This window comes from Cryptosporidium parvum, chromosome 8 (genome assembly GCF_000165345.1).
Source record: "Cryptosporidium parvum Iowa II chromosome 8, whole genome shotgun sequence".
Classification (NCBI taxonomy): Eukaryota; Apicomplexa; class Conoidasida; order Eucoccidiorida; family Cryptosporidiidae; genus Cryptosporidium; species Cryptosporidium parvum.
In genome coordinates, this window is record NC_006987.1 from 974,323 (window position 1) to 997,598 (window position 23,276).

Below are 23,276 nucleotides of genomic sequence, written 5' to 3' on the forward strand. Positions count from 1 at the left end.
AATAAATAACTATAAAAGACATATAAGCAATATAAAGTTAATTAAACTATGAGCTAGTATGAATTAAATAGCAATAATTATTAAATAATAAATATTTGAGTAAAATATAGAAGATCTTGACTGGCACAAATACCGGACCACTTTTTTGGCGTAAAAATTCCAGAGAAAGTAATAAGTACATTAGTTGTATTTATAATTAAATTAAGTTGTTAGAATGTCTGTTCAAAATACTGAGGAATTAGTAGACTACGAAGAGGAGGAGACTACAACAAGAATTGAGGAGGAGTCTAGAGCAGATGAGGGATCTAAGGTGGGTAGAGGTAATTATGTAGCTATTCACGCCTCCGGATTTAGGGACTTTTTCTTAAAGCCTGAATTAATTAGAGCCATAGGTGATGCAGGGTTTGAGCATCCTTCTGAGGTGCAGCATGAGACAATTCCCCATGCTATCACAGGTGTTGACATTTTATGTCAAGCTAAATCGGGAATGGGAAAGACAGCAGTTTTTGTATTGTCGATCCTCCAGCAGTTAAATCCTGATGAAGAGAGTAAGAATGTTGAATGCATTTGCATTGGCCATACTAGGGAGTTAGCTTTCCAGGTGAAGAATGAGTTTGATAGATTTTCAAAATACCTCAAGAATGTGAAGCCTCAGGTAGTTTATGGAGGCATCCCCATACAAAAGGATATAGATATGCTTTCAAACTCTACACCAAATATTTTGATTGGTACGCCTGGAAGAATAATTGCGTTAATTAGACAGAAGAAGTTAGTGACTGAGGGTATTGCTCATTTTGTTTTGGATGAATGCGATAAATGTCTAGAGTCTCTTGACATGAGAAAAGACGTCCAAGAGATCTTCATGAGTACTCCAAGAAAGAAGCAGGTAATGATGTTCAGTGCTACAATGACAAAGGAGATTAGAGATGTATGCAGAAAATTTATGCAGAATCCTGTTGAGATTTTCGTTGATGACGAGACAAAATTGACATTACATGGTTTACTACAATACTATGTAAAGTTGGGTGAATCTGAAAAAAATAGAAAGCTTAATGATTTACTCGATCAATTAGAGTTTAACCAGGTGATTATCTTTGTCAAAAGTGTCTCTAGAGCCCAAGCACTTCATAAGCTTCTTACAGAATGTAGCTTTCCATCAATTTGTATTCATGCAGCTCTTAGCCAGCAAGAAAGAATTTCAAGATACCAACAATTCAAAAACTTTGAGAAAAGAATTATGGTAGCAACCGACTTATTTGGAAGAGGTATTGATATTGAGAGAGTAAATATTGTAATTAATTACGATATGCCAGAGAATACAGATTCTTATCTTCATAGAGTCGGAAGAGCCGGTAGATTTGGTACAAAAGGTCTTGCAATTACCATGGTCTCTTCTCAAACTGACTCTCAAGTACTCAACGACGTACAGAGTAGATTCGAAGTCAACATTGCTGAAATGCCAAACCAGATTGATACTTCCTCATATATCAATCAATGAGCTTTTTACTAAGTGTAGACAACTCCACAGCATAAGTCTCATGGACTGAGTCTCTCTGAAGATAATCTCTAAAGTGATTTTTTTTTTTAACAATATGTTAAGTCACTTTTTTGCTTATTTGAATAAATAGTGCTATTTACTGATGAAAATATCACAATTCTGGCTCAATTCATCTTAAATACTGATTAATCAAACTATATTTGGCCATTTGCTGCTTGGGAGTGGCATCTCACCTATCACATTTTCCCACGGTGCCAATATGCTATTCTCCTTTACTTGTATAGCTACCAAGACTTCAAAGAATTTCAAAGTCACGGTATAACATTATATTTAGAATAGGAAATAGTGAAACGAAGGTTTATAGATATAGAGAGATGTTGAGAGATGCTTGGAAATATCAAAGAGATGATGAATGCATATTCTTTTAATAACACAACTAGCTCGTTTGAGTAGCGTTAACTCAATGACTAAAGTAGTCAAGGGTTTTGTCCAACCCAGCAGATTTGCCTTAAAAGTTTAATGATTGCCTTAAATTTCTATTTGATTAATTTAAGTTATCCTTGCATCAGTCAGCTTCCGTTTTATTCTGCAAATTTTAGTGTTTAGTTACCACAAAGAGGTTTACCGCCAAAATTTTCGAACTTTTTTTACACGTAAATTCGAGACTTAGAATTTGTGTTAAATGAGCATGCAAAATTAATTAAAGGCTTTTGTATGCCGAATTAAATTCTTGATTTAGGAGATCTTGAATAATAAGAAGAATAGATAAGAGATATTTAGGGATTAAATTGGAGATGGCATGTAAATTTTAATATATTTTTGAGATTCAAGGTCGTAATTGAAAATGATTCCAGAAGCAAGATTGGAGAGAGCTATGCCCTCCACTGAAACCTTGGATGAAAATCCAACGGTTTCAACTGAGTGCTCTAATTCTGAGATTTCCCCAATTGCATCTTGCAACAGATATATTTCAGGAAAGGAAAATTTGGAGAGAGAAGGTGTACAAGACGATTGTGTCTATAAAGGGAATTTCTTAGATGTGCCTAATTTGGACTATGACGACAATTCCTCTATTTATATGAAGAATGAACAAGAAAATACGGCGTCCTGTATTTCATTGGTTTCAATGCTTATGTTCTCAATCTTTCTTTGCTATGCTGACAGAATTATAATGCCATCTTGTATTAAAAGCATTAGTGAAGAGTTTCGATTTAGCAAATCCGATCAAGGTTTTATCCTTGGACTTTTTTATGGAGGTTACATTTGGACCCAAATTATTGGTGGATATATTTCAGATACCAGCAAATTAGGTGGAAAAGGTGTATTATTCTTTGGAGTAATGTTCTGGAGTCTTTGCATGATATTTACTTCGTTTCTTTCCTATCTGGGTATTGCTGGATTTATCATATGTAGAATTTTTCTTGGAGTTGGAGAAGGAGTTTCTTTCCCAGCATTAAATTCTATTGTTGGTCATCATATACCTTCCAAGTATTCTTCAACAGTAATTTCCATTATCATTGCAAGCTCATTTATTGGAGGAGGATTTGCTGCATTTGTTACTCCTCCAATGATACTATCTTTGGGATGGAGAGGTCCATTTTATATATTTGGATTGATTGGAGTTATTTGGTCAATCGTTTGGCTTTTTTTGGATGTCAAAAGTCTTAGTTGGACAAATAAACCGAGAATTTACGAGTTTTATAGCGTCCAGAAGAAAAATGATTTTGAAATTCAGCTACAAGATATCCAATTTAAGAATAAATTGTCATTCGAGATTAGTCCCAAGTACAAAGCAAACACTGATCTTTTTAGCCAACTATCTATTGGAGCTGAGTATTTGAATAAGCAAGAACTTGGAAAAAAAGATTCTTCTATTGAATATGATATTGAGAATCTAAAAGGAAAAAAAAACAAATATCGAAAAATTTTAAACTTTGCAAAAATGATTTTATTAAATAGAAGTATATTTGCTATAATTGTTGCTCAGTACTGCCATGGTTGGACCCAATTTGGCTTTGTTACTTGGATGCCAATATACTTCACAGATGTATGCAAAGTTAACTCAGCATATCTTGGGTATTATACAACTCCTCCATGGGTTTTGCAAGCCTTTTTTGTCATATTCTTTGGGTTTTTAGCTGATAAACTTGTTTCCTCGTCAGTCAAGCCAATCTTTGTACGAAAATTATTTCAATCCGTGAGTATGTTTGTTGGGGCAGGATGCCAGTTATCATTGGTTATTCTTAATCATATGGGATTAACTTCCGCTTCATATGCAATAATGGTAATTTCTTTAATGTTCATTTTCAATACTATGAGTGGAGGAGGAGTAACAGTGTATCAGTTTGATATTGCTCCAGAGTTTCCTGCTGTTGTTTACGCAATAGGAAATACATTTGGAACAATTGCAGGTCTGTTTTCTGTATCACTTACAGGACTTATCTTGAATAGATTCGAGGTGGATCTTCAGGTTATAGGGCATGGGCTAGATGAATCTATGTTAATTGAAAGATGGAAGTGGGTTTTGGCAATTTTTGCGATTCACAATATAATTGGAGGACTATTGTTTGTGTTATTTGCTGATGAAAGACAAATTTCATTAAACCAACAAAGTAATAAGAACGCTGATTTGGACCTCAGCATATCTAAAGATGAGCATATAAATGAAATATAAAGGAACTAAATATGTACTTTTATATGTAATTATTATAAATAATAAATGTATAGAGCTTTATTAGAATATAAACAATAACTAATAATTCAGAACAAGGGAAAAATTCATTATATTAAATTTTTATATATTCTGTCTATTCTATTACCTCCTTTTCCTATTTGACAGTGTAATTTGGTTTTTAATATAGCAACCAAATTTATATATTCGATAAATTACCCAAGTGAAAAACGACGATACCAACAGTATCCAAATAACAAATACGACATTAGTGCCACATATACCGACAGGAATCTCCAAATCTTCTGAGATCTTAGAGAATTCCTTCTCTAATGGTATTTTTTCTTCGTTTTGTGAGGTTAAAGCTAGGCTAAAATCTTCTTCAGTTGCGACAGAAGGATAACAGTCATATAAAGGGGGTATAAAGTAATTTAAGAACTTGAGTTTCCAAGGTTTAGAGCACTGGCAAAAGCTCCAATAGTAGAAGTAACACGAAAATTTTCCGTTTTTGTGCTTTGAACAGGAGTACATCATTACATTGCAGCCTTTATTTACCATTTGTTCATTTTCCCTACATAAAGGTAAATTTTCATAATTCTTTTTATTTGATATTATTTGAGAATACTCAGGTCCAAACATTCCTTCTAATACAAACTTGAGGGATTTTGTATATGCTTCAAACAGTGCGAGACTTTCACCCTGGGAGTTTTCAATTGGTTGGTTAATTCCGGGGCTTAAACTCTCTTCTTTTTGCTTGTTACCATCATATTTATTTTCAATTACCTTTTTTGCTGCATCCAGAGATGAAAAAAAGATTGAAATAACCAAAATAAGAATGAATGAATTGATGTTTAAATATCTTCTAATACTTATTGGCATTTATTTATCTTGCTTAGATCAAATCCACATAAAAATTAAATAGAAGAAACATATATAGGCTCTAAAATTTATTTCTTTTCAAACTAGACTGATACATTATTTGGGTTAATCAGAGGTTTATTTAGATTTTCTATTCATACTCTGAATCTCTATTTTTCTTTCTGTTGTGATATGTTTATTTCATTGATTTAGTTTTAATGTGGGAGTTGGCGCCAAAAGTGTAAGAGTATACCGGAGTTACATGCTTTTAATAGTGAGACTAAAAGAGGGGTGCAATGAAATGAGAGAATGAGTAGAAAGATTTCAAACAAACATTGGGTAGTCTTTGAATCTTACTTGACTAATGACGCTATTTAAATATGACTATATATTATATAAATATTCGTTTAGATGTTAATATAAGAATCGTGTAAGTCAACTGCCTTGGAATTAATCGAATTCAAGACGGATAGATATTTCTTTAGAGTTTTGAGACTTCTGTGGAAACATTGTTGTTGTTCTTTTTGGACATTTCTGTATAATAGAAGTGAAGTAAGCAAGGAAGCAGTAAGGAAAAGCCACACACTTATTTGATTTTCCGGAGTTAAGTCAAAAGAAGCAGCAGTACCGTTTTGTTGGATGGCTTCACTATTAGAGAAAATGTTGAATCCAGAATAGTTACAAACCTGGAAAATAGCCATAATTAGCATTAGTAAAATGATGAATAGAGAAGATTTTTTATACAAATTTTTTTGTCGGTATAGATTTTCTTTATTTTTCTCAAGTTGCGTTTGTTTATATATAAGGCACTTATTATGCTCAAGTAAAGTTTGACAATCATTTAGTAGTGTAGCAATATCGTCCTGGACTTTCCTATCCACAACCTTTTCGATTTGGTCAACAACTTCCAAGATTCTGTTTAGAGTGGGGAGGCCATTACCTACTTGAGATAATTTGTCCGGTGCATGTGATTTACCAGATTTAGTTCGAACATTAGTTATATTCTGATTTTCTGAATTTGAAAACGACTCTCCTAAAGATTGAAGGGTGTTTAAGGTCAAATAGGTTCCGTCCTTTGCACCTGCAATATATATGGGGATTAAATCAAAACCATGCTTGATTGCAATGCTGGAGCTAAGATTCTGGGTGACTTGGCATATTACTTTAATTCTATCTTCCTCTGTAGGAATTTCATCAATCTTTGTTAATAGAAAACTTGTTTTGCGAGGAGCATTTTGTGCAATATATTTCGCAAAACTTAAAAGCCTTTTACTAAGAGCTTGTCCTGAAGGGTCAATACAAATCAAAACCAAGTCACACAAAGACATTGCAATATCTCTAATTACATTATCAATATCAAAAGAATATATTGAATCGCCATCTAATAATCCTGGAGTGTCAATAAAATTAATACTTTGCAACCTTCCTTGATTAGAAGGGAAAGTTTTAACAGACAAACTTGGAAGTAGAGTTGGGTTCCTCTCCACAACTTCTCTGAGCTCTGGTAAAATCATTAAAGCTGTTTCACCGCCAATTTCATTAACTTGTTTACCTGAAACCACAAATGAGATTCCACAAGTTTCTATAGCCATTCCTGTCTTTTGTATATTTTCTTGCAACAGCCAATTAATCAATGTGCTTTTTCCCGCAGAAACATTTCCAATTATCATTACAGTAGCCTTCCTTCCCAATTTGGAGACCTTTAAGTTTAATGCTCTGCTTATTGAATATAGGCCTAACCCATCATCATTATTCTCAAGCTCTTCTTCATATCCTTCCATTTCATCTTCATATTGATTTATAAATCTATCCAAATTGCGGCTTTTACCTCCTTTTCTTCCCATACCATGTACTCTTCCAACTTTATATCCATTGTACAAGCCATAAATCTAAAAAAAAAAAGCAAATGTAAATTAATTTTAAAGTTCATAATATCTCATTAACCTGGATACAACATCTCTCCAAAGCTAATGATGGTAATATTAACAACAATATTTTCAAACATACCTCATCCAGTATAGATGCATTCAAATTATTACGCTGCTCATTAGGCTTTAATGCCAGCAAAGATGGTTTTACTTTATCTTGCATATCTTCTGATACAAATTAAATGTACTATATTTACTTCTTTTAGTCTTTAGATGATATCGCATGAAATATATTGATTTACCTTTTATTATTTTAATTTAGAATTTCTTTTCTTACCTACCCCACATGCTTTGCTTTATCTACATCTCCATTAAATTATATATTTGAACAATTCCCGCCTTTTGTGTGCAAATAATACAAAATTTTAAACTGAAGGCGAATTAGAATTAATGAAAATAGTAGAAGAAATAATCTTTCAAAATGGAGCATGATAATTTAAATATCTAGTGGACTACTTTTTGTTATCTTTGGATGTTTGTGCTTTTAATAATTAGTAATTTATTTGTTTTAGTCAATTAGTCGTAACTAGCTATATTAAATAAAAGGTTTTGGCGGTAAAGTATCGAATATAATAAACATTGACCTGGGAAAAAAATTAAGTAAAACCTGCTTTAAGTTGTTGTCCAACTTAAATAATATTTTAACTTAGGCGAATTAACTAGCTATATGATTTAATAAAATGACATCAAATAACGAGCGTTTTCTATATTCTAGTGAATTCAAGGGGGTGATTTTTGCAGGTGGCTCTGGTAGAATGTTGGGACCACTAGCAAAGAATATTTCAAAGGCAATGATCCCAGTATGTAATAAGCCAATGATATGGTACCCTTTATCTAATTTGATACAACATAGGATTAGAGATATATGTATATTTTGCGAGGAGGAGTTTGAGAATTCTATAAGAAAATATATTTCAGAGACGTTTTCAAATGATACGATAATTAAAAGGTTTGAATTTGAAGAAACATATCAACAAAATATTAAAATTATTGGATTAAAGGAAGATGAGTCTTTATTAGAATCAAGTGGTACTTGGAGTATTCTATCAGAATATGGAAAAGAATTTTTACGAGATTCTGACTTCTTTGTCTTAACTTGTGATGTTATTGGACCATTAGATTTATTAGGATTAGCAAATAAGCACCGTCTTACACAAGCTGTATGTACTATCTTATTAACAGAAAGTCCTGATTTATCCAAAATTAAAGGTTCTGGAAAGCAAACCTCTAATTCAAATAATCAAGCTCAAGCAAATCCAATTGGAGGAATTTCAGTTGATTTGCAAAAAGATAAAAATAGAAGTATCTTTGTTATAGATGAAAAAGATGAAGTAATTCTATCTATAAAAGATTTTTATTCTGCTAAGCAAGAAAATGAAGTTTCCGAATTAAGCAAGCTTCAATTGTTTTGGCATCCCAATGTATCATTACGTACGGATTTGGTAGACTTGCATGTATATCTATTCAAATCCTCCATTTTTAAGATCCTTGAAATTGCATCTGGGTCACAAAAAATATCCACAATTGAATACCCAGAAGATGGAATTGAGTCAATCAGACTAGAACTTTTACCATTCCTTGCGAAAAATCAACATGTACCAGGTTCTGAGCTTTGGGGCAGGTCCAAGTTTGATTGTTATCACTTTCTAGACGACGAAATAACTACATCGAACGATTCATCTGTTAAATTCACTAAAATTGACCTTCCTCCGAAAATAGAAGGTACATCAGTATCATATTTCCTCCAAAAGCTCCCTCAAAATTCTTCTAGGGTAAACACTATCATGGCTTTACATGATTGCAATTTGGCGGCAACATCTCCCGCATACTTCCCTGCATGGCTAGCTGAAGAACATGATATAGGGACAAATGTGGGGAAGGAGGTAATCATCGGTCAAAATTGTAACCTTGGAAAAAGTGTGCAGTTAAGAAGATGTGTTATTGGGTCAAATGTTGAAATAGGAGATGGCTCTAAGATTGTAAACTGCGTTATTTTAGACAATACAAAGATAGGATCCAAGTGTACAATTCAGAACTCAGTCATTGGCCAATATTCTGAGATTGGCGATTCATGCAAAATTTCCTATTCTGTAATAGAGCATTATTTTAAAGTGGATGCCAACTCAAAATCGCAGGGAGAGATAATGGAAAAGAGAGATGAACTCTTCGAGATCAGTATTTGATTATTTAATTTCCCATTAGTTTTTTTTATATAGCAGGTTTGCTCTCTAAATATTCTATTTTCATTATTCTAGTTTTCTGATTGCTATATTTAAAACAATAATTATCTCTAAACTAGTAAAACTCATAAAAGTTTTATTATGTTTGTATTTAGAAAGATATTATCTATTTAACCTAACTAGATAAGAAATAATAAAAATAGATTAAGGATCAGTAAACCAAGTAACTATAAATCTAACAGGAAGCAACTGTTATATTGAGTAATTCCCTAAGATTCTGAATTGAATTGAATGTTGCTTCTTTGAATAAATTAGAATCAGAGCAAGACTCTGCTGAGTTCAAGACGGCCTCAAGACTTGACTTTATATTGGAAGCAACGTTAATCAACTGAAGCCTCTTTTTGTTTTGACAGCTTTGAGGGTCTACGTAGACTTGTTCGACTAAAGTTAGTTCTTCAGCCTTTTCCCTTGATCTCTTGACAGTTTCTGAAGGGAGGCCAGAAAGTTCTGCAACATCAACTCCTAAAGACTTGTCTGTGAATCCTTTTTCAACTTTGTATAAGAACTTTAGAACTCCACTTCCTTGTTTAGAAAGAGATAGTGCTTTAGATGTAGATGCCGTTACTCTTAAATTAGTTACATTTGGGGTACTAGATGCAAGCGAACTGAGCTCATGAAAATGGGTAGCAAAAAGAGTATAACATTTTTTCTCACTAACAAGATAACTTGCAATGGACCATGCGAGGCCAAATCCATCAAATGTTGATGTACCACGCCCTAGTTCATCAACTATAACCAAAGTTCGCTCCGTTGCACTCCTTAGAATTGCAGACGCCTCAATCATTTCAGCAAAGAAGGTAGAAATTCCAAGTATTTGCGCATCAGAAGCACCAACTCTACACATTAATTGATCCATTATAGGTATCTGTGCTTCTTGAGCAGGAACAAAGCATCCTATTTGGGCCAGTAAGGAACAAATAGCAATTTGGCGAATATAAGTTGATTTTCCACCCATATTTGGGCCTGTTATGATACTCAATAAATTCCCATGACGGTGAAGTTCAACATCATTCGCAACAAACTGGCCAGTAGTAGAAACTGTTCCTTGGGCTTCAATTAATGGGTGACGAAGTTCCTTGCAGTAAAATCGGCAATTACAATTAGTGGATCCATCCTCCGAGATTTTCATTTCAGTTGCCAAATTGCATTTCCCATTGACCATTTTAGGCCTTACAAATGGAATCTGGGCGCATAAAGACGTCATTGAAAAGCTCAAAAGAACGTCAATTGACCCCAAAATACCTGCAAGCCGAGAAACCAAAGACCAATAAGTAGAAGCTACAGATAAAGCCTTAACAAGTACTTGTTCTTGCTCATTATTATATTCTTTTATAACTTTTTCTTCACGATCTGAAAGGTCCATTAGCTCGTTTGTCCTAAAAATATAATCATTCTTGTTTATTCTAACCTGTTTAAATCGCTTCTTATCTTGGAAATATTCTATGTCCCTCCTAGTGACTCTAAAACAAAGACTTGTATCAGCTCCTTCTCCTCTTATAACTCTAACAGCCTCTCTAGACCCTTCATTATATCCACGTTCTCTGCAGAGATATGCATCCAAATCTTTCCTGTGGGCCTCGATTTTACGTTGTATCCTATTCTTCTCTTCTGAAAGCTTTTCAAGTTCTGGGGTAAAATATGGAATAATCAAGTAGTTACCTTTGTCCGCTTCTTCAAGATCAATAGTCTTTTCAACTAATCGAATATAGTCTTTAAACCTGTTCAATGTTGACTCCAATGGTACAAGAATTAGGTCATATACTGACTGAACAAAACTTGGAGAAGAATCTGAGTTCTTATTTTCCTCCAATGCATCCTTTATATCAGAAAAAATATTTCCTGATTGCATTACACTATCATACAACTTGACCATATCCTCTAAACCGAACTTTGGTTCTCTCTCAGATTTTGAGCTTTCAGAAGCCATTAAAGAAGCAAATGTCCTAAATCGGACAGCTATTTGATCTAAATCGCAAACTTTACGCATATGAATACCATACAATTTCTGACGTAAGAAGTCATTTTTACAAAAGAATTCTACAACATCTTGGCGTGAAATGATCTGTTTCTCATCAATAAGAGGTTGTCTTAGCCATTGCTCAAGTCTTCTAGCACCAACCTTAGTTCTAGTTTTGTTCAGCAACCCAAATAAATTTGTTGATGCTTTACTACTTTCTCCCTTGCTTGGAAAGATCCTTAATGATTGAACACAGGCAGAGTCCATTCTCATGAAAGTTTTAGTTACAAGAAACTTAATTTCACACTGAGAGTTATTCTCTTTAGACTGGACTAACTGAAAATGTCTTATTAAGTTAAGCAATGAATGTCTAATCAATTCACTTTCTAACTCCTTCCCATAACTGCTGCATGACCTCCTTAATAGAGGAGAAATTATGACTTCAAAATCTTCAACAGTAGATGATTTTGGGAACTCGATTTCTTCGCATGTCCAATTATTGTTCATATCTAGTAAATTACGTAAACGCTTTAAGCTTAAACAATCTTTCTGAACTGAGTAAACTACATTACTTGGCTGAGTCCTTACAAGTAAAGACTCTAATTCAGAAAGTTGTTCATTATCTTCTATATTTGCTACTGAAATTAATCCACTGTTTACATCAAAAAGAGAAATCCCAAGTTTTGGTTCAGTAATTGTCTGTTTTGCAACAATTGAGCAGAAAATTCGAGTTTTAAAATTTATATCAATTGTGTTGTTCATCCTTTATTATTAATTATTAACTTTTTACTTCAAAAAATTCCTCATCTATTGATTTTACTTTTCTTTTAATTTCCAATTACATTTCCCCACAGTTATGAGGAGCCAAATGTAAAATATGCTATTATTAAAATTATATCGAAAAAATTACTCAAGTTTTATTTAAATGAAGAAAAATAATACTTAATTATAATTTTCTGTTTCAATGTTTATTTATCTTTGTTTTTAAAATTATTTTTCTTAAATTCAAAATGTTATTAATTTTCAATTTATTTTCACGTTTATTTCTTGATAGTTTTTAAGTCTATTACATGCGAATGATGAACATAGGAATTTTACACGTGATTTTCATACAAAATGTTAAAATAAGAGGAAATTATTAATTAATTCAAGAAAAGTTGGTATAAAATGTCAAACAGATAAAAAGTGGCTGAATGAAATAAACAAGGTATAGTTAGGAATTAGATTTTGATAGACAAATTTACTATATTTTGATATATTATTGTATTTCAATATTAGGCTTCCACCATATTACATTAATACAAGCTAAAAGTAATTAGCATTCACATATATTTAAGGTGGTTAATGAACATACCTGAAGCAAAAAAGGCCTTTTTAGGGTTGAATGCAATGCATTTCGGTTGTCCAACATGACCAGTGAGATTAACTATATGTTTTGCAGTAGTAGTTGACCAAATAGAGATAGTGGAATCCTGTAAACCATGGATTACGTACTGGGAATCACTTGAAAATACTGGCCTAGTTTCAGATTTTATTATATGGTCTAAATATAGAATAATAAATAACAGTAATATAATGAAATAGTTAAATGAGGCCATTATCCTCAATTAAATTAAGAACTTACTTGGAGATTTATTTACAGTTTTATATTCTTGGAATAGCTCTCCTCTGAATGAACTAATGGTGAAGATTTTTCCTAAATTGGTTTTAACTAATATAAGTCTGCCATCAGGACTGAATGTAATATGATCTATGTAATTTTTCTTTCCAATATGACTTGAAAGGTTAAAGGTATCAAAAGGAGAGTATGTTTTAGAATCATACATAGTGATAATATGATCATCAGTTGCAACAGCAAAAGTTCGTCCTTCAGGGTCAAAAGCTGAGATTGGAGTTTTATTTTTTGTGGATTGAACTGCCAATGGGGTCTCAAGCTTAAAATTATATATAGATACTTTTGAATCATTTGTTGAAACAATGAATAAATCTTTGTTGGGATGCACAGAAATCCCATTATATGGCACGACACTAAAAAGAGTTGAATAAAATGAATTAGAAATAATGATTTCCAAACATAAAGAAATATCTTAAATAAATTAACTTACCCAGATGAAAGTTTAGTAGCCCTAATATATCTATTTTCTTGAATATCCCATAGTCTGATAGTGGCATCACCATCTGTTTTGTTTGAAGCTACAAGGCATTGCTTGTTACTATGAGCGAATTTTATTGCATCCATACTATTCTTCCTAGAGTGGTGAATCCTGAAGATATCCCCAGAAGAAATGGTGTACACTCTTAATGTGTCGCTTTCACAAATGAGTAATGAGTCGCCATCTTCACTCCAATCCATATTTGAAATAGGCGTGATCGCATCTTTAAATACACGGCATGCTTTAAATTTGGTAATCAAATCATCATTCAAAACAGTTCTAGATTGTTCCAACATAATGATGAACAACTATTATAGTCTGAATAGTTTAAATTTAACTATTAGAAATAAAACACTCAATGTAGAAAATGTACAGCTTTTTGACATTCGTATATTTGGCGCCAAAATGTTTATTTGGGAAATTTAAAGGGAATAATAATTAGATTATGAAAGAGAACAAAGAATTGAAACAAAGGCTAAGGAAGAATTTTTATTAAAATATGACTTAAGAAAGTGCATTAATTAATGCATTCTCCTGAAATGAATCTACTCGTCTGATATAGAATCATCTTCGCGATAATATAGTAGAGGGGCATGGTAAATATCTCTACGTATGATTTCTCCAATATCGATATCATCAGAGATATTTTCTGAAAAAAAGTCGAAAAATGATAAAACACTATTTTTGTATTCCTCTTCATTTTCTTCAGTATCAATAAATTTCTTTTCAATAATTGATCTTGGGGACTCTTTCTTCCAGTTAATTTTGGTTACTTCGTTTACAATTTCTTGGTTATCTTTAAAGATAATATGCTTGACTAAAATATTTGGCTCCATAAATTCAGATACTGCCTCATCAAATATTAATTTAATTTTATAGGACCCTTCATTATCTAGATTATCTTCTAACTCTATATCTTTTAAATATTCAAGAATATCAAAATCCTCAGGATGCATGTTATCTTGGAAAACGGGATGTCTGGAAATAGTGTCAGCCCAAAATTTGGGTATTTTTTCAATTATAGCTTTTCTTTCATCAAAAATTGGTTTTTTCTTCTCATCAAATTGTCTCTGAATAATCATTTGCTCCTTAGCACATTCACTGTCTAGCTCCATTAATCTGGTATCAACTAATAATTTTCATTATTACTCTCAAATCAAAAGCTAGAAAACTTACCTTCTTCAAGCTTTGAAATTAATTCCTGTTTTTCATCTGAATTTGTCTTATCCCTAAGATATAATTCAAAAACAATAACAGAGTTAAAGTTACCGTAAATACTGTTCAAAACTAAAAAATTCAGCCACACTTATTACTGCATTGCAATAATAGTGTACTGAAGTAAATTTAAAATTACCCCATATTAGAAGTCTCAGCAGTTTCTAAATCTAACTTTTGCTTTTTCATCTTTATTATATCACAGCTTCTATAGATTAAAATATGTTGCTTTATAATTCAATCTTTAGAGTAATTATTATAACCGCCTTCGTTTTTTTTAGTAACTTTCATATTATAGTCAAATTTTGATTAATTGCCCGCCCGATTGTGCCGCCACTTTATATGGTTTTACACGACATGTACATGTCATTTTTGGCCTGAAGTGTGATTGAATAATAATTTTTACTAAAAACAAAAATAGATAGAAATTGAGATAATTTTTTCAAAAGTAATACATGGAATCTTGTGGGAGTATCACAGAAGAGTGTATTTGAGAATTATACGTCTAAAGAAAGAATGGCTTCTCTCAATGATATTAGTAAAGGTTCACAGGGGAGCCAGTTAATAGATTTAAATGGCTCTGAGAAGAGAAATGACTATATGGACTACATGTCACATTTGCAAAGTAGTGCTGCTCAATTGAGATATGAAAATAGTGTTTTAAAGAATGATAATGCAAATTTAGTATCAAAGTTGGACAGAGCTGTGAGTAAGAGTAGAAATGGAGTAGAAATACCAGAAAATGCAACAACAGCAGAAATTGCGGAGGCATTTGAAAAGTTGAATGATGAAAACTGCAGATTAAAGAGAGAAATGGAACGTTTGATACGATCAAATACTAGATATAGGGTTGCAATGCAAAATAGAGATCCTAGCTTAATTCCCTCTGAAGAACAAGATAAAAGTTTTTTTAACTCTGATGACTCTGGAGGAAGGTTATGCCAGTGTGAATATATACTTAATGAAATTCTAGAAGCAGTTTCTTATAAGTTAGAAACTTATGAAAAGCATATCTGGGAACATAGATTAGCTACTTTAACTAGTGAAAGAGATGAAATTGCTGTCCAGAATATTTCACTAGTAGATAGGCTAGCTGAAATTGAAGCAATTATTAAAGTAGATCATGTTCTTGCTGAAAGATTTAATGTTCCTCTAGAAGGTTGTGATGAAAAGAATCAAATATTAACTTTACACCGTAAGTTGGGCTTTGCATTGGATGTAAACCAGCAGCTCGAAAGAAGATTAGCTTTTGAAACGCAGCTTTCAAGATCTTGGCAAAGTAATATGCATACAATTGTTAGTGAGGTAAGTTTTTCCTAAAAAGTTTGCCATTTGCTAACTTTATTGTGACCAATTTCTAATTTCCCGCCACCCCACATTGCAATTATTACATGCATTTGCAAATTATTTGCACATTTTATAGTTAAGGCAATATATGTATGAACTTGGATCTATTATAAAACAGTCAAATGGTTGTGAGATATTTAGAACTGTAAATTCTTCAGGTAAGTTACATATATGCAAACCAAATCCTTATAAAATGAAAATTATTTAACTGAAATTCTTTTTTTTTCAGACCAAACTGGTAATAAAGGCTCTGGAAGTATTGTGGAAGCTCCTGGTTACAGAAAAGCTGATAGAGAAAGTTTAAAGTTATTAAGGCTGGCAAAACAAAGAATTGAGGCTGATACAAAGAGATTAGAAACATGTAATAAAAGAATTATAGAATTAGAAAATGAGGTTGCATCATTAAGGGTACGTAATCATTCATATATATATAGGGAAGGAGCAATAAACCATGATGCTGCAAGCAGAGGAATCATGAACGAAATTCTACCTCCACCAAAAATTTCAGCTCAGGATTTGACTGGAGGTCTAGTCAGATCATTTTCAAAAGCTCAAAATGACAATAATCTATTTTCTGCTAATAAAGGAGTACTCAATGTTAAATTGGATAAAGTTGATGAATCTGAAGATACTGGTAATAATACTCATGTCAAACAGGAAGTACTTCAATCCGAGGTTAATAAAAATTCAAGTAGCATTTCTCAAGAAAAAAACAAAAGTTCTAATGAAATTCATGATCTTGAGGAAGGAAATAGTACTCATAGAAGTCATCATAGTAGTCATCATAGTAGCCATCATAATACTCACCGTTCTCATACTCAAAGTCATTCTTCAACTCATAGAAGCCATCAATCTGGATCGTCCAATGATCATCATGGCCCTAAATCATCAAAATCTCATTCATCATCGTCACATTCTAAGAAAGATAGATAGATTATTAATATACTAATCATCTAATGCTTGCAGTGGTTATTTTCTGATTATGGAAAATAATATGAAATAATAAATTTATTTCATATTAAATTTCTGGTTTTGCTCTATATATTACTAATTGCTATAACTTTATTATTAACATTAATTTTTTGTTTAACTTTTGTTCTTTTCAGGTTCAATCAGTAAAAAATAAAAATTCAGTTTTTGCTACAGGATCAGTTACTACATCATGCTCAATATCATCCACAGAAAACGGTAAGTTGAAAAACACATTTAATATAAAAATTTATTATTATTAATTATATTAATTCATTATCAAATTTAATATAGGTATAAGATACAGTATGTATAGAGAAAGGATTGAAAAGTTATCAGGATGGTTAGAAGATCAAGTAGTTAGTGGCCATGTATTTGAAAAGATGAAGGAAATAAGAAATAGAAGAATCACAGATGCAATGATTTTAAGGCCAAATTTAGATGATAACCAAGAAAAGGACAATAGTAATGAGAAAAAAAATATTAAAGGTTTAGGAGAAGGAGAAGAGTTGGGAGCAATGGAAATTTATTTGAATCAGGATGCAGAAAGGCGAGCAAGACAATTGATTCAGCGTTCAGGGGTAGTACCAGCTTCAATGGATGAATTGAAGAGACAAAATAGAAGACTTAGTCAAATTACTAATGGAAATAATGGTAAACAAGATAAAAATGTTAAGAATGAAGTCATAGAAACATGGTTATCAAGTGGAATGATGCCAGGTGATAATCAGATTGATTTACCAAAAGAGTATAATGAATGGAAAATGCAAAAAATGGTTGAAAATTTGGCTCCTGATTTGAGATTAAGAAAGAAATTATTGGAAAATTCTTTAAACAAGATAAAAGCTGTTCCAGTTAATGGAGAAGATTTACCAGAAAATATGGTAGATGATGAAAATGTACTACAAAAGAACTTTGAGACTAGTGTGATGTTTGCTCCACCTCTGGCAATGCCTGAAATTAAAGTAAAATCTCCAAAAAGGATGATGCACAGTAGAGGTAGAAGTCCTGTAAAACATACATCTCCAAGGAAGATAGGAATAGATATGAAAGAAATAGCAAAGGTTGTAGTAAAACAAGTACAAGATACTTTAGAAGCGACTATTGAGAATAGTCAGATTGAGATAGAAGATAAAATAGATTCTTTAAATGAATATTTGAAACAATTGGAGGATAAAACTAATTTGATATTGGAAAAAAGCGAGCAAAATAGTCCAAAATTGGAAATTATTAAGAGTGAATCATTTAAAGAGAAGGTGGAAGCAGTACCAAAAAAGCAGAATTTATCACTATTATCGCCAGTTAAAAAGAAAATGGAGGCTCCAATTCCTCCAAAGAAGACAACAGTTGCTCCAAAATCAACAGAAGTAGAAAAAGAGGAACGTGAACAATCGCACGAGAAAGTAAGTGTAAAATTTTCTCAATATTTTTCAATGTTTAAGAAAAAAATGTTGAAAAGTTTTAATAGTATCAATGAATTATATCATGAAATGAAACCTGATTCAAATGGAGATATATCAAAACAAAACTTTACCAAATTTTTAATTAAAAATAAGATCCCAGGAGGAAATATAGAACATGCAAAATTATTTGATGAATTAAAAAGTCAGAGTGGTTTAATTACAAGATTGTCATTATTTAAGAATATTCATCCATTATATGAGAGTTCTGATCCTTCTTTAGAGGATTTTGTTAAGTTATTAGATGAAATATATGAGGGTTGCGAGATTCCCGTATTAGTTTCAACATTTAAAGATACATTTTTGAATAAGACAACTTTTGTCAAATTTGGTCAGGATCAACTATTGTTGAGTGAATCAAGTATGGATTATATTTGGAAAAATTATTTGAGTTCCGGAGATGTAGGTATTTTCAATACTTCAGATAAATTTATAGAAAAAATAATGAGTATTCGAAAGGAGTTAGGATTAGAAGATTTGGCTAATGAAGGTATTAATGTTGATATGGAAATTTCTAAAAAGGAGAAAGAAGAAGAAGAAGAAAGAGAAAGAGAAAGAATAAGAATAGAAAAGGAGAAAGAGGAGGAGGAAGAAAAAGAAAGGGAAAGGGAAAGAATAAGAAAAGAAAAAGAGGAGGAAGAGGAAAGAGAAAGACTAAGAAAAGAAAAGGAGAAAGAGGAGGAAGAAAAAGAAAGAGAGAGAGAAAGAATAAGAAAAGAAAAGGAGAAAGAGGAGGAGGAAGAAAAAGAAAGAGAGAGAGAAAGAATAAGAAAAGAAAAGGAAAAAGAGGAAGAGGAAGAAAGGGAGAGAGAAAGAATAAAAATAGAAAAAGAGAGAGAAGAAGAAAAGGAGAAAATAAGACAAGAGATAAAAAAGAAGACTCCATCAGTTACATCATTATCCTCTGTTTCTTCAGTAAAGTCAAAATCAGTTCAGTCTTCTGCTCCATCATCATCATCTTCTTCATCATCTTCTTCTTCAAAAAAAAACTCAAAAAATGTTTCATCAATTCCTTCAAAGGAAAACCTATCAGAAATAGAAGTTAGTAGAGGTAGAAGTAGAAGTAGAAGGAATTCATCAAAGTCCAATTTTTCTGAAAGTAATAGAAATTCTATAATTGGATCATCAGACTCAGAGAAAGATTCAAAAATTGCTTCAAAATCTAAATCGAAGGATAAATTAAAGTCTGAATCAAAAAATAAATTAAGTTCTGGATCAAATTCAGAAAATAGTATAGAATCAGAATCAAGTTCAAGTTCAAGTTCAAGTTCAGAATCAGGATCTAGATCAGCATCTAGATCAGAATCAAATTCTTCATCTAGATCAGAATCTGAATCATCAAATTCTGAAAATGAAATGAAATTGAATAAGAAATTATCATCAAGTAGTAATATTAATAAGTTAGATTCTCAAACTCAGGAAGATTTGAATAGTTTTGAAAAAGATCCAACAAAAAGAGCAATTTTAATGAATTTAGATCCAGAAACAGAGAATTTACCACTGGAAGATCGATTAAGAAGCAGAATCAAGGAGGTTTATAAGACAGGAGTTGCTGCATATAAGGAGATGTGTGGCGATAAATTTGGTAATAAAAATGCAACATTATCCGAATTTGGAGATTTTATTGAAAAATTGAATATCTTTTTAAGTTTCGCAGAAAGCAAAGAATTTTATGGAAAAATTACAAAATCTCAAGGTGGTTCTTTAACTATTGGTTCAATGTATTCATATTTACATAAATTAGAATCAGTTAAAAATGCTGATCCTGAGATAATAGGTAATCATTTGAAGGAGATATATGGTACCATTGAAGAAGCTTTTAAGAAAAAGGATCTATTTGATCATGAAACTATTGTAGAAGAAGAATTTATTAAAATTTGTATTGATTCTGGATATAATCAAATTGCATTAAAATCATTATTTAAAGAAATGACAGGAAATATTGATGGTGCATATGTTGAAGTACAAGATGTAATACAATGTTTACAAGGTCATATAACAGCAAAAGAAGTTTATGAAGATGAATCAAATAGAAATTCACAATGGGCAATTTGGAGAGTTGTACCACAAAGAAAAATACCAATTAATGAAGATAAAAGAAAATCTGAATTAAATATTGTAATACAAGCATTAACATCTGAAAAAATTAAAGAATTTAAAGGAATAGGAAGAGAAGAATTATTACATATTGCAGAAAATTTCTTTATGAGAGAACAATTATCAGCATCTAGTCAAATTTTAGCTATTGATGAAAAAGGTTATTCACTTTCAGTAATAGTTTCTGGTGCTGTTGATTCTATTGAATCTTTATGGTATGGAGAAAATATAATAGAAACATTTAAAGTTGGTGATATTATTGGAATTGGAATGTTTAAATCAGAACCAAGTAAACAATTTTTAAGAACTAATGAAGAAACAGTATTATGGAAATTAAGTCCAAAGATATGGGAAATTAAATTAAAAAATAAAATAAATGAATTAAAAGATGGTTTCTTAGCAATTGAAGATTATTTTAAACAAGATAAAGTTTTTAGTAAATTAGATTCAAATAATCAAAAGAAGTTATATGATAATTCAATATTTACAAGATATCCATCAAAAACATGTATATTTAAACAAGGAGAATTAGCCAAAAGTTTTATATTAATATTTGAAGGATCTGTTTCATTAATAGTAGATGAAGATTTAACAAAGATTCCAGAAAATTATAGAAAAAAATCATCAGGAACAAGTATTGGTGATAAATATTTAATTAATAGAATGAAATATCCATATAGTTGTTATTGTGATTCAGAATGTGAATCAGTAATAATTATTACAATATCTGATGATATAATTAATTCAGTTTTAAATGATGAAATTAAACAAGAATTAATAAAAATGGATGAGAAATTAGAAAAGAAAAATCCAATTCCAATACAAGAAAAATTAAGATATCCTGATTTAAAATTAATTCCAAAAGTTGGAATAGGAAAGAATTTAAAAATAGAAAAAAGAAAAAAAAGTAATAATATTGAAAATGAAGAAGATAATGAAGATGGTAATAATGATAATAATAATAATAATAATAATAATAATAGTGATAGTAATGATGAAAGTGATAAAGATTCTATAGATGAAAATAATAATAATAATAATAATAATAATAATGAATTATCAGAAAGTGAGAAAAAAATTTCATTAGAATATTTAAAAGCAGATATACAATCAAGAATATTAAGAAAACATATAAGTTTAGGAGATTGTTTTAATTATATGTATGAAAAATGTGTATCAAAAGAAAATAAAGAAAAAATGAAAAATAAACCACCAATAACATTATTTGATGAAGAAAGTCAACCAGATAAAGATTTAATAATAAAATGGCCAAAATATGATAAATTATTTATTGGAAATTGGATAGATACTGATGCATTTGCAGAATATGTTTCAGAAGTATTACATATTAAAGCAACATTTACAGATATTACAACAATATTTACAAATTTCTGTTCTCCATTAGATGATCGTTTATATATTGGTACTTTTTATAGAAATTTTGAGAAGATTTCAGAATTATCATTAAAAGATTTTAATAGAAGATTAGTAGAAATAGATGGAAGTGTATTTAATACATTTACAACAGTTGGAGGTGTAGTACCAGGTGGTAGTATATCAACAGATACATTTATAGTAATAGGTGGAAGAGCAGGTTTTACACGTCCAGAAGCAACAGAATTATTTTTAAAACAAATTGATGTATTAAAAACAAAAACAGTATCATTAACAACATTATCAAAATTAGTATCAGGTGAAATAAGTAAAAAAGAAGCACATGAACAAGAATCAGGATATGGATTATTTAGTATGGCTCAAGATTATTTTGGTGGTGGAGGAGGATCAGTATCAAAATTATGTGATAGTAATGGTGTATTAGATTATAAGAAATTAACAACAAAATATGAAGATGTTAGTTGTAAAAAAGAGAAAGAATTAAAAATATTAGATAATAGAGAAAATATTAAATTATTAACAAATTTGGATAATATTGAACCATTAACAGTATTAAATAGTAATCAACGTATTTGGTTAATATCATTATTAGAAAGAAAACAAGTAAAAAAAGGTTCAAAATTTATTAATCAAGGAGATCCAAATGCACCAATGGTAATTTTATATAAAGGAGAATTATCAGTAATGCAGACAGGATTTTTTGGTTATGATTCTCAATTAGAAGAAATAATTGTTAAAGAAGAAAAAGATGATATAAAATTATATGGTTGGAAAGAATATTATTCATTAAAACAAGCATCAGAAGTATCATTAGTAGCAAAAAATGATTCAATAGTATATTTATTATCTAGAAATGATATTGATCAAATAATTGAGATGATTAATGATAGAGTTGAAAAGATTAAGAATATTTATTTAGTATTATTAAAAACACCAAATATACGTGATTGGCCAATAAATGTATTAGAAAAATTTGCATGTTGTCTTAGAATTGAAATATTTATGGATAATGATATAATTCTAGAGATGGGTCCTTGTGATACAGAAAATTTAAGATTTTATATTGTTGCTGATGGTGAAGTAATGATAGAAGGTGTACCAATGGGTGATATGGAAGAATTGAGTGATTATACAATAGGAAGAAGTAGATATTTTGGTGAATGGGCAATAATTAAAGGTTTTGATGAGAGAACATCAAATGTAATATCTAAAGGAAAAAAAACAGCTTTATTATCAATACCAAAAAGAGATTTTAAAAGAATATTATTATTAATTGGTGATTATGCAATACATAGATTCCAAGATTATGGATTACAATTGTATCACTTTTCACCAAAACATTCAAAGAGATTTAATAGTCCAATTCGCGTAATAAAAGATAAATCTTGATTTTAATTATAAATAATTGCATGCACAAGAATAAATATAAAATAACTGTGTGTGCGAGAGAGAGCGCGCCAACATTGCATGTTTTTTTTTTTTTTTTTT

The 23,276-nt window shown here is 30.8% G+C and overlaps 11 protein-coding genes across 11 annotated transcripts; 6 read left to right on the forward strand and 5 right to left on the reverse strand.

Moving 5' to 3' along the window:
• Positions 1-205: 205 nt before the first annotated feature.
• On the forward strand, positions 206-1,498 carry cgd8_3900 (Sub2p like superfamily II helicase involved in snRNP biogenesis; the record flags this gene model as incomplete). The annotated part of the gene is made up of 1 exon (XM_627282.1): positions 206-1,498. A coding segment is annotated over one exon (1,293 nt), but the record flags the coding sequence as incomplete, so codon positions are not given.
• Positions 1,499-2,342: 844 nt separating this feature from the next.
• On the forward strand, positions 2,343-4,172 carry cgd8_3910 (Na-dependent inorganic phosphate cotransporter with 12 transmembrane domains; the record flags this gene model as incomplete). Its single annotated transcript, XM_627283.1, has 1 exon — positions 2,343-4,172. The coding sequence occupies one exon, from the start codon at positions 2,343-2,345 to the stop codon at positions 4,170-4,172; it is 1,830 nt and encodes a 609-aa protein (XP_627283.1).
• Positions 4,173-4,313: 141 nt separating this feature from the next.
• cgd8_3920 (hypothetical protein, signal peptide, predicted membrane protein, transmembrane domain near C-terminus) lies at positions 4,314-5,048 on the reverse strand (the record flags this gene model as incomplete). Its single annotated transcript, XM_627284.1, has 1 exon — positions 4,314-5,048. One exon carries the CDS (start codon positions 5,046-5,048, stop codon positions 4,314-4,316), a length of 735 nt encoding a protein of 244 aa, XP_627284.1.
• Positions 5,049-5,434: 386 nt separating this feature from the next.
• cgd8_3930 (LepA like TRAFAC class GTpase, 2 transmembrane domain near C) lies at positions 5,435-6,871 on the reverse strand (the record flags this gene model as incomplete). The annotated part of the gene is made up of 1 exon (XM_627285.1): positions 5,435-6,871. The coding sequence occupies one exon, from the start codon at positions 6,869-6,871 to the stop codon at positions 5,435-5,437; it is 1,437 nt and encodes a 478-aa protein (XP_627285.1).
• A 764-nt stretch (positions 6,872-7,635) lies between these two features.
• Positions 7,636-9,138, forward strand: cgd8_3940 (eIF-2B gamma, eukaryotic translation initiation factor 2B subunit 3 that has a nucleotide diphospho sugar transferase at the N-terminus and a UDP N-acetylglucosamine acyltransferase at the C-terminus; the record flags this gene model as incomplete). Its single annotated transcript, XM_627286.1, has 1 exon — positions 7,636-9,138. The coding sequence occupies one exon, from the start codon at positions 7,636-7,638 to the stop codon at positions 9,136-9,138; it is 1,503 nt and encodes a 500-aa protein (XP_627286.1).
• Positions 9,139-9,370: 232 nt separating this feature from the next.
• Positions 9,371-11,917, reverse strand: cgd8_3950 (MutS like ABC ATpase involved in DNA repair; the record flags this gene model as incomplete). The annotated part of the gene is made up of 1 exon (XM_627287.1): positions 9,371-11,917. A coding segment is annotated over one exon (2,547 nt), but the record flags the coding sequence as incomplete, so codon positions are not given.
• A 557-nt stretch (positions 11,918-12,474) lies between these two features.
• cgd8_3960 (RIKEN cDNA 9430077D24 gene, putative) lies at positions 12,475-13,601 on the reverse strand (the record flags this gene model as incomplete). Its single annotated transcript, XM_001388402.1, has 3 exons — positions 12,475-12,683; positions 12,777-13,174; positions 13,258-13,601. The coding sequence occupies 3 exons, from the start codon at positions 13,599-13,601 to the stop codon at positions 12,475-12,477; spliced, it is 951 nt and encodes a 316-aa protein (XP_001388439.1).
• A 249-nt stretch (positions 13,602-13,850) lies between these two features.
• cgd8_3970 (NAP, nucleosome assembly protein) lies at positions 13,851-14,444 on the reverse strand (the record flags this gene model as incomplete). Its single annotated transcript, XM_627288.1, has 1 exon — positions 13,851-14,444. A coding segment is annotated over one exon (594 nt), but the record flags the coding sequence as incomplete, so codon positions are not given.
• Positions 14,445-15,036: 592 nt separating this feature from the next.
• On the forward strand, positions 15,037-15,840 carry cgd8_3980 (hypothetical protein; the record flags this gene model as incomplete). Its single annotated transcript, XM_627289.1, has 1 exon — positions 15,037-15,840. The coding sequence occupies one exon, from the start codon at positions 15,037-15,039 to the stop codon at positions 15,838-15,840; it is 804 nt and encodes a 267-aa protein (XP_627289.1).
• A 501-nt stretch (positions 15,841-16,341) lies between these two features.
• Positions 16,342-16,800, forward strand: cgd8_3990 (hypothetical protein; the record flags this gene model as incomplete). The annotated part of the gene is made up of 1 exon (XM_627290.1): positions 16,342-16,800. One exon carries the CDS (start codon positions 16,342-16,344, stop codon positions 16,798-16,800), a length of 459 nt encoding a protein of 152 aa, XP_627290.1.
• Positions 16,801-17,144: 344 nt separating this feature from the next.
• cgd8_4000 (large protein with 3x cNMP binding domain) lies at positions 17,145-23,177 on the forward strand (the record flags this gene model as incomplete). The annotated part of the gene is made up of 1 exon (XM_627291.1): positions 17,145-23,177. The coding sequence occupies one exon, from the start codon at positions 17,145-17,147 to the stop codon at positions 23,175-23,177; it is 6,033 nt and encodes a 2,010-aa protein (XP_627291.1).
• Between the last annotated feature and the right edge of the window lie 99 nt (positions 23,178-23,276).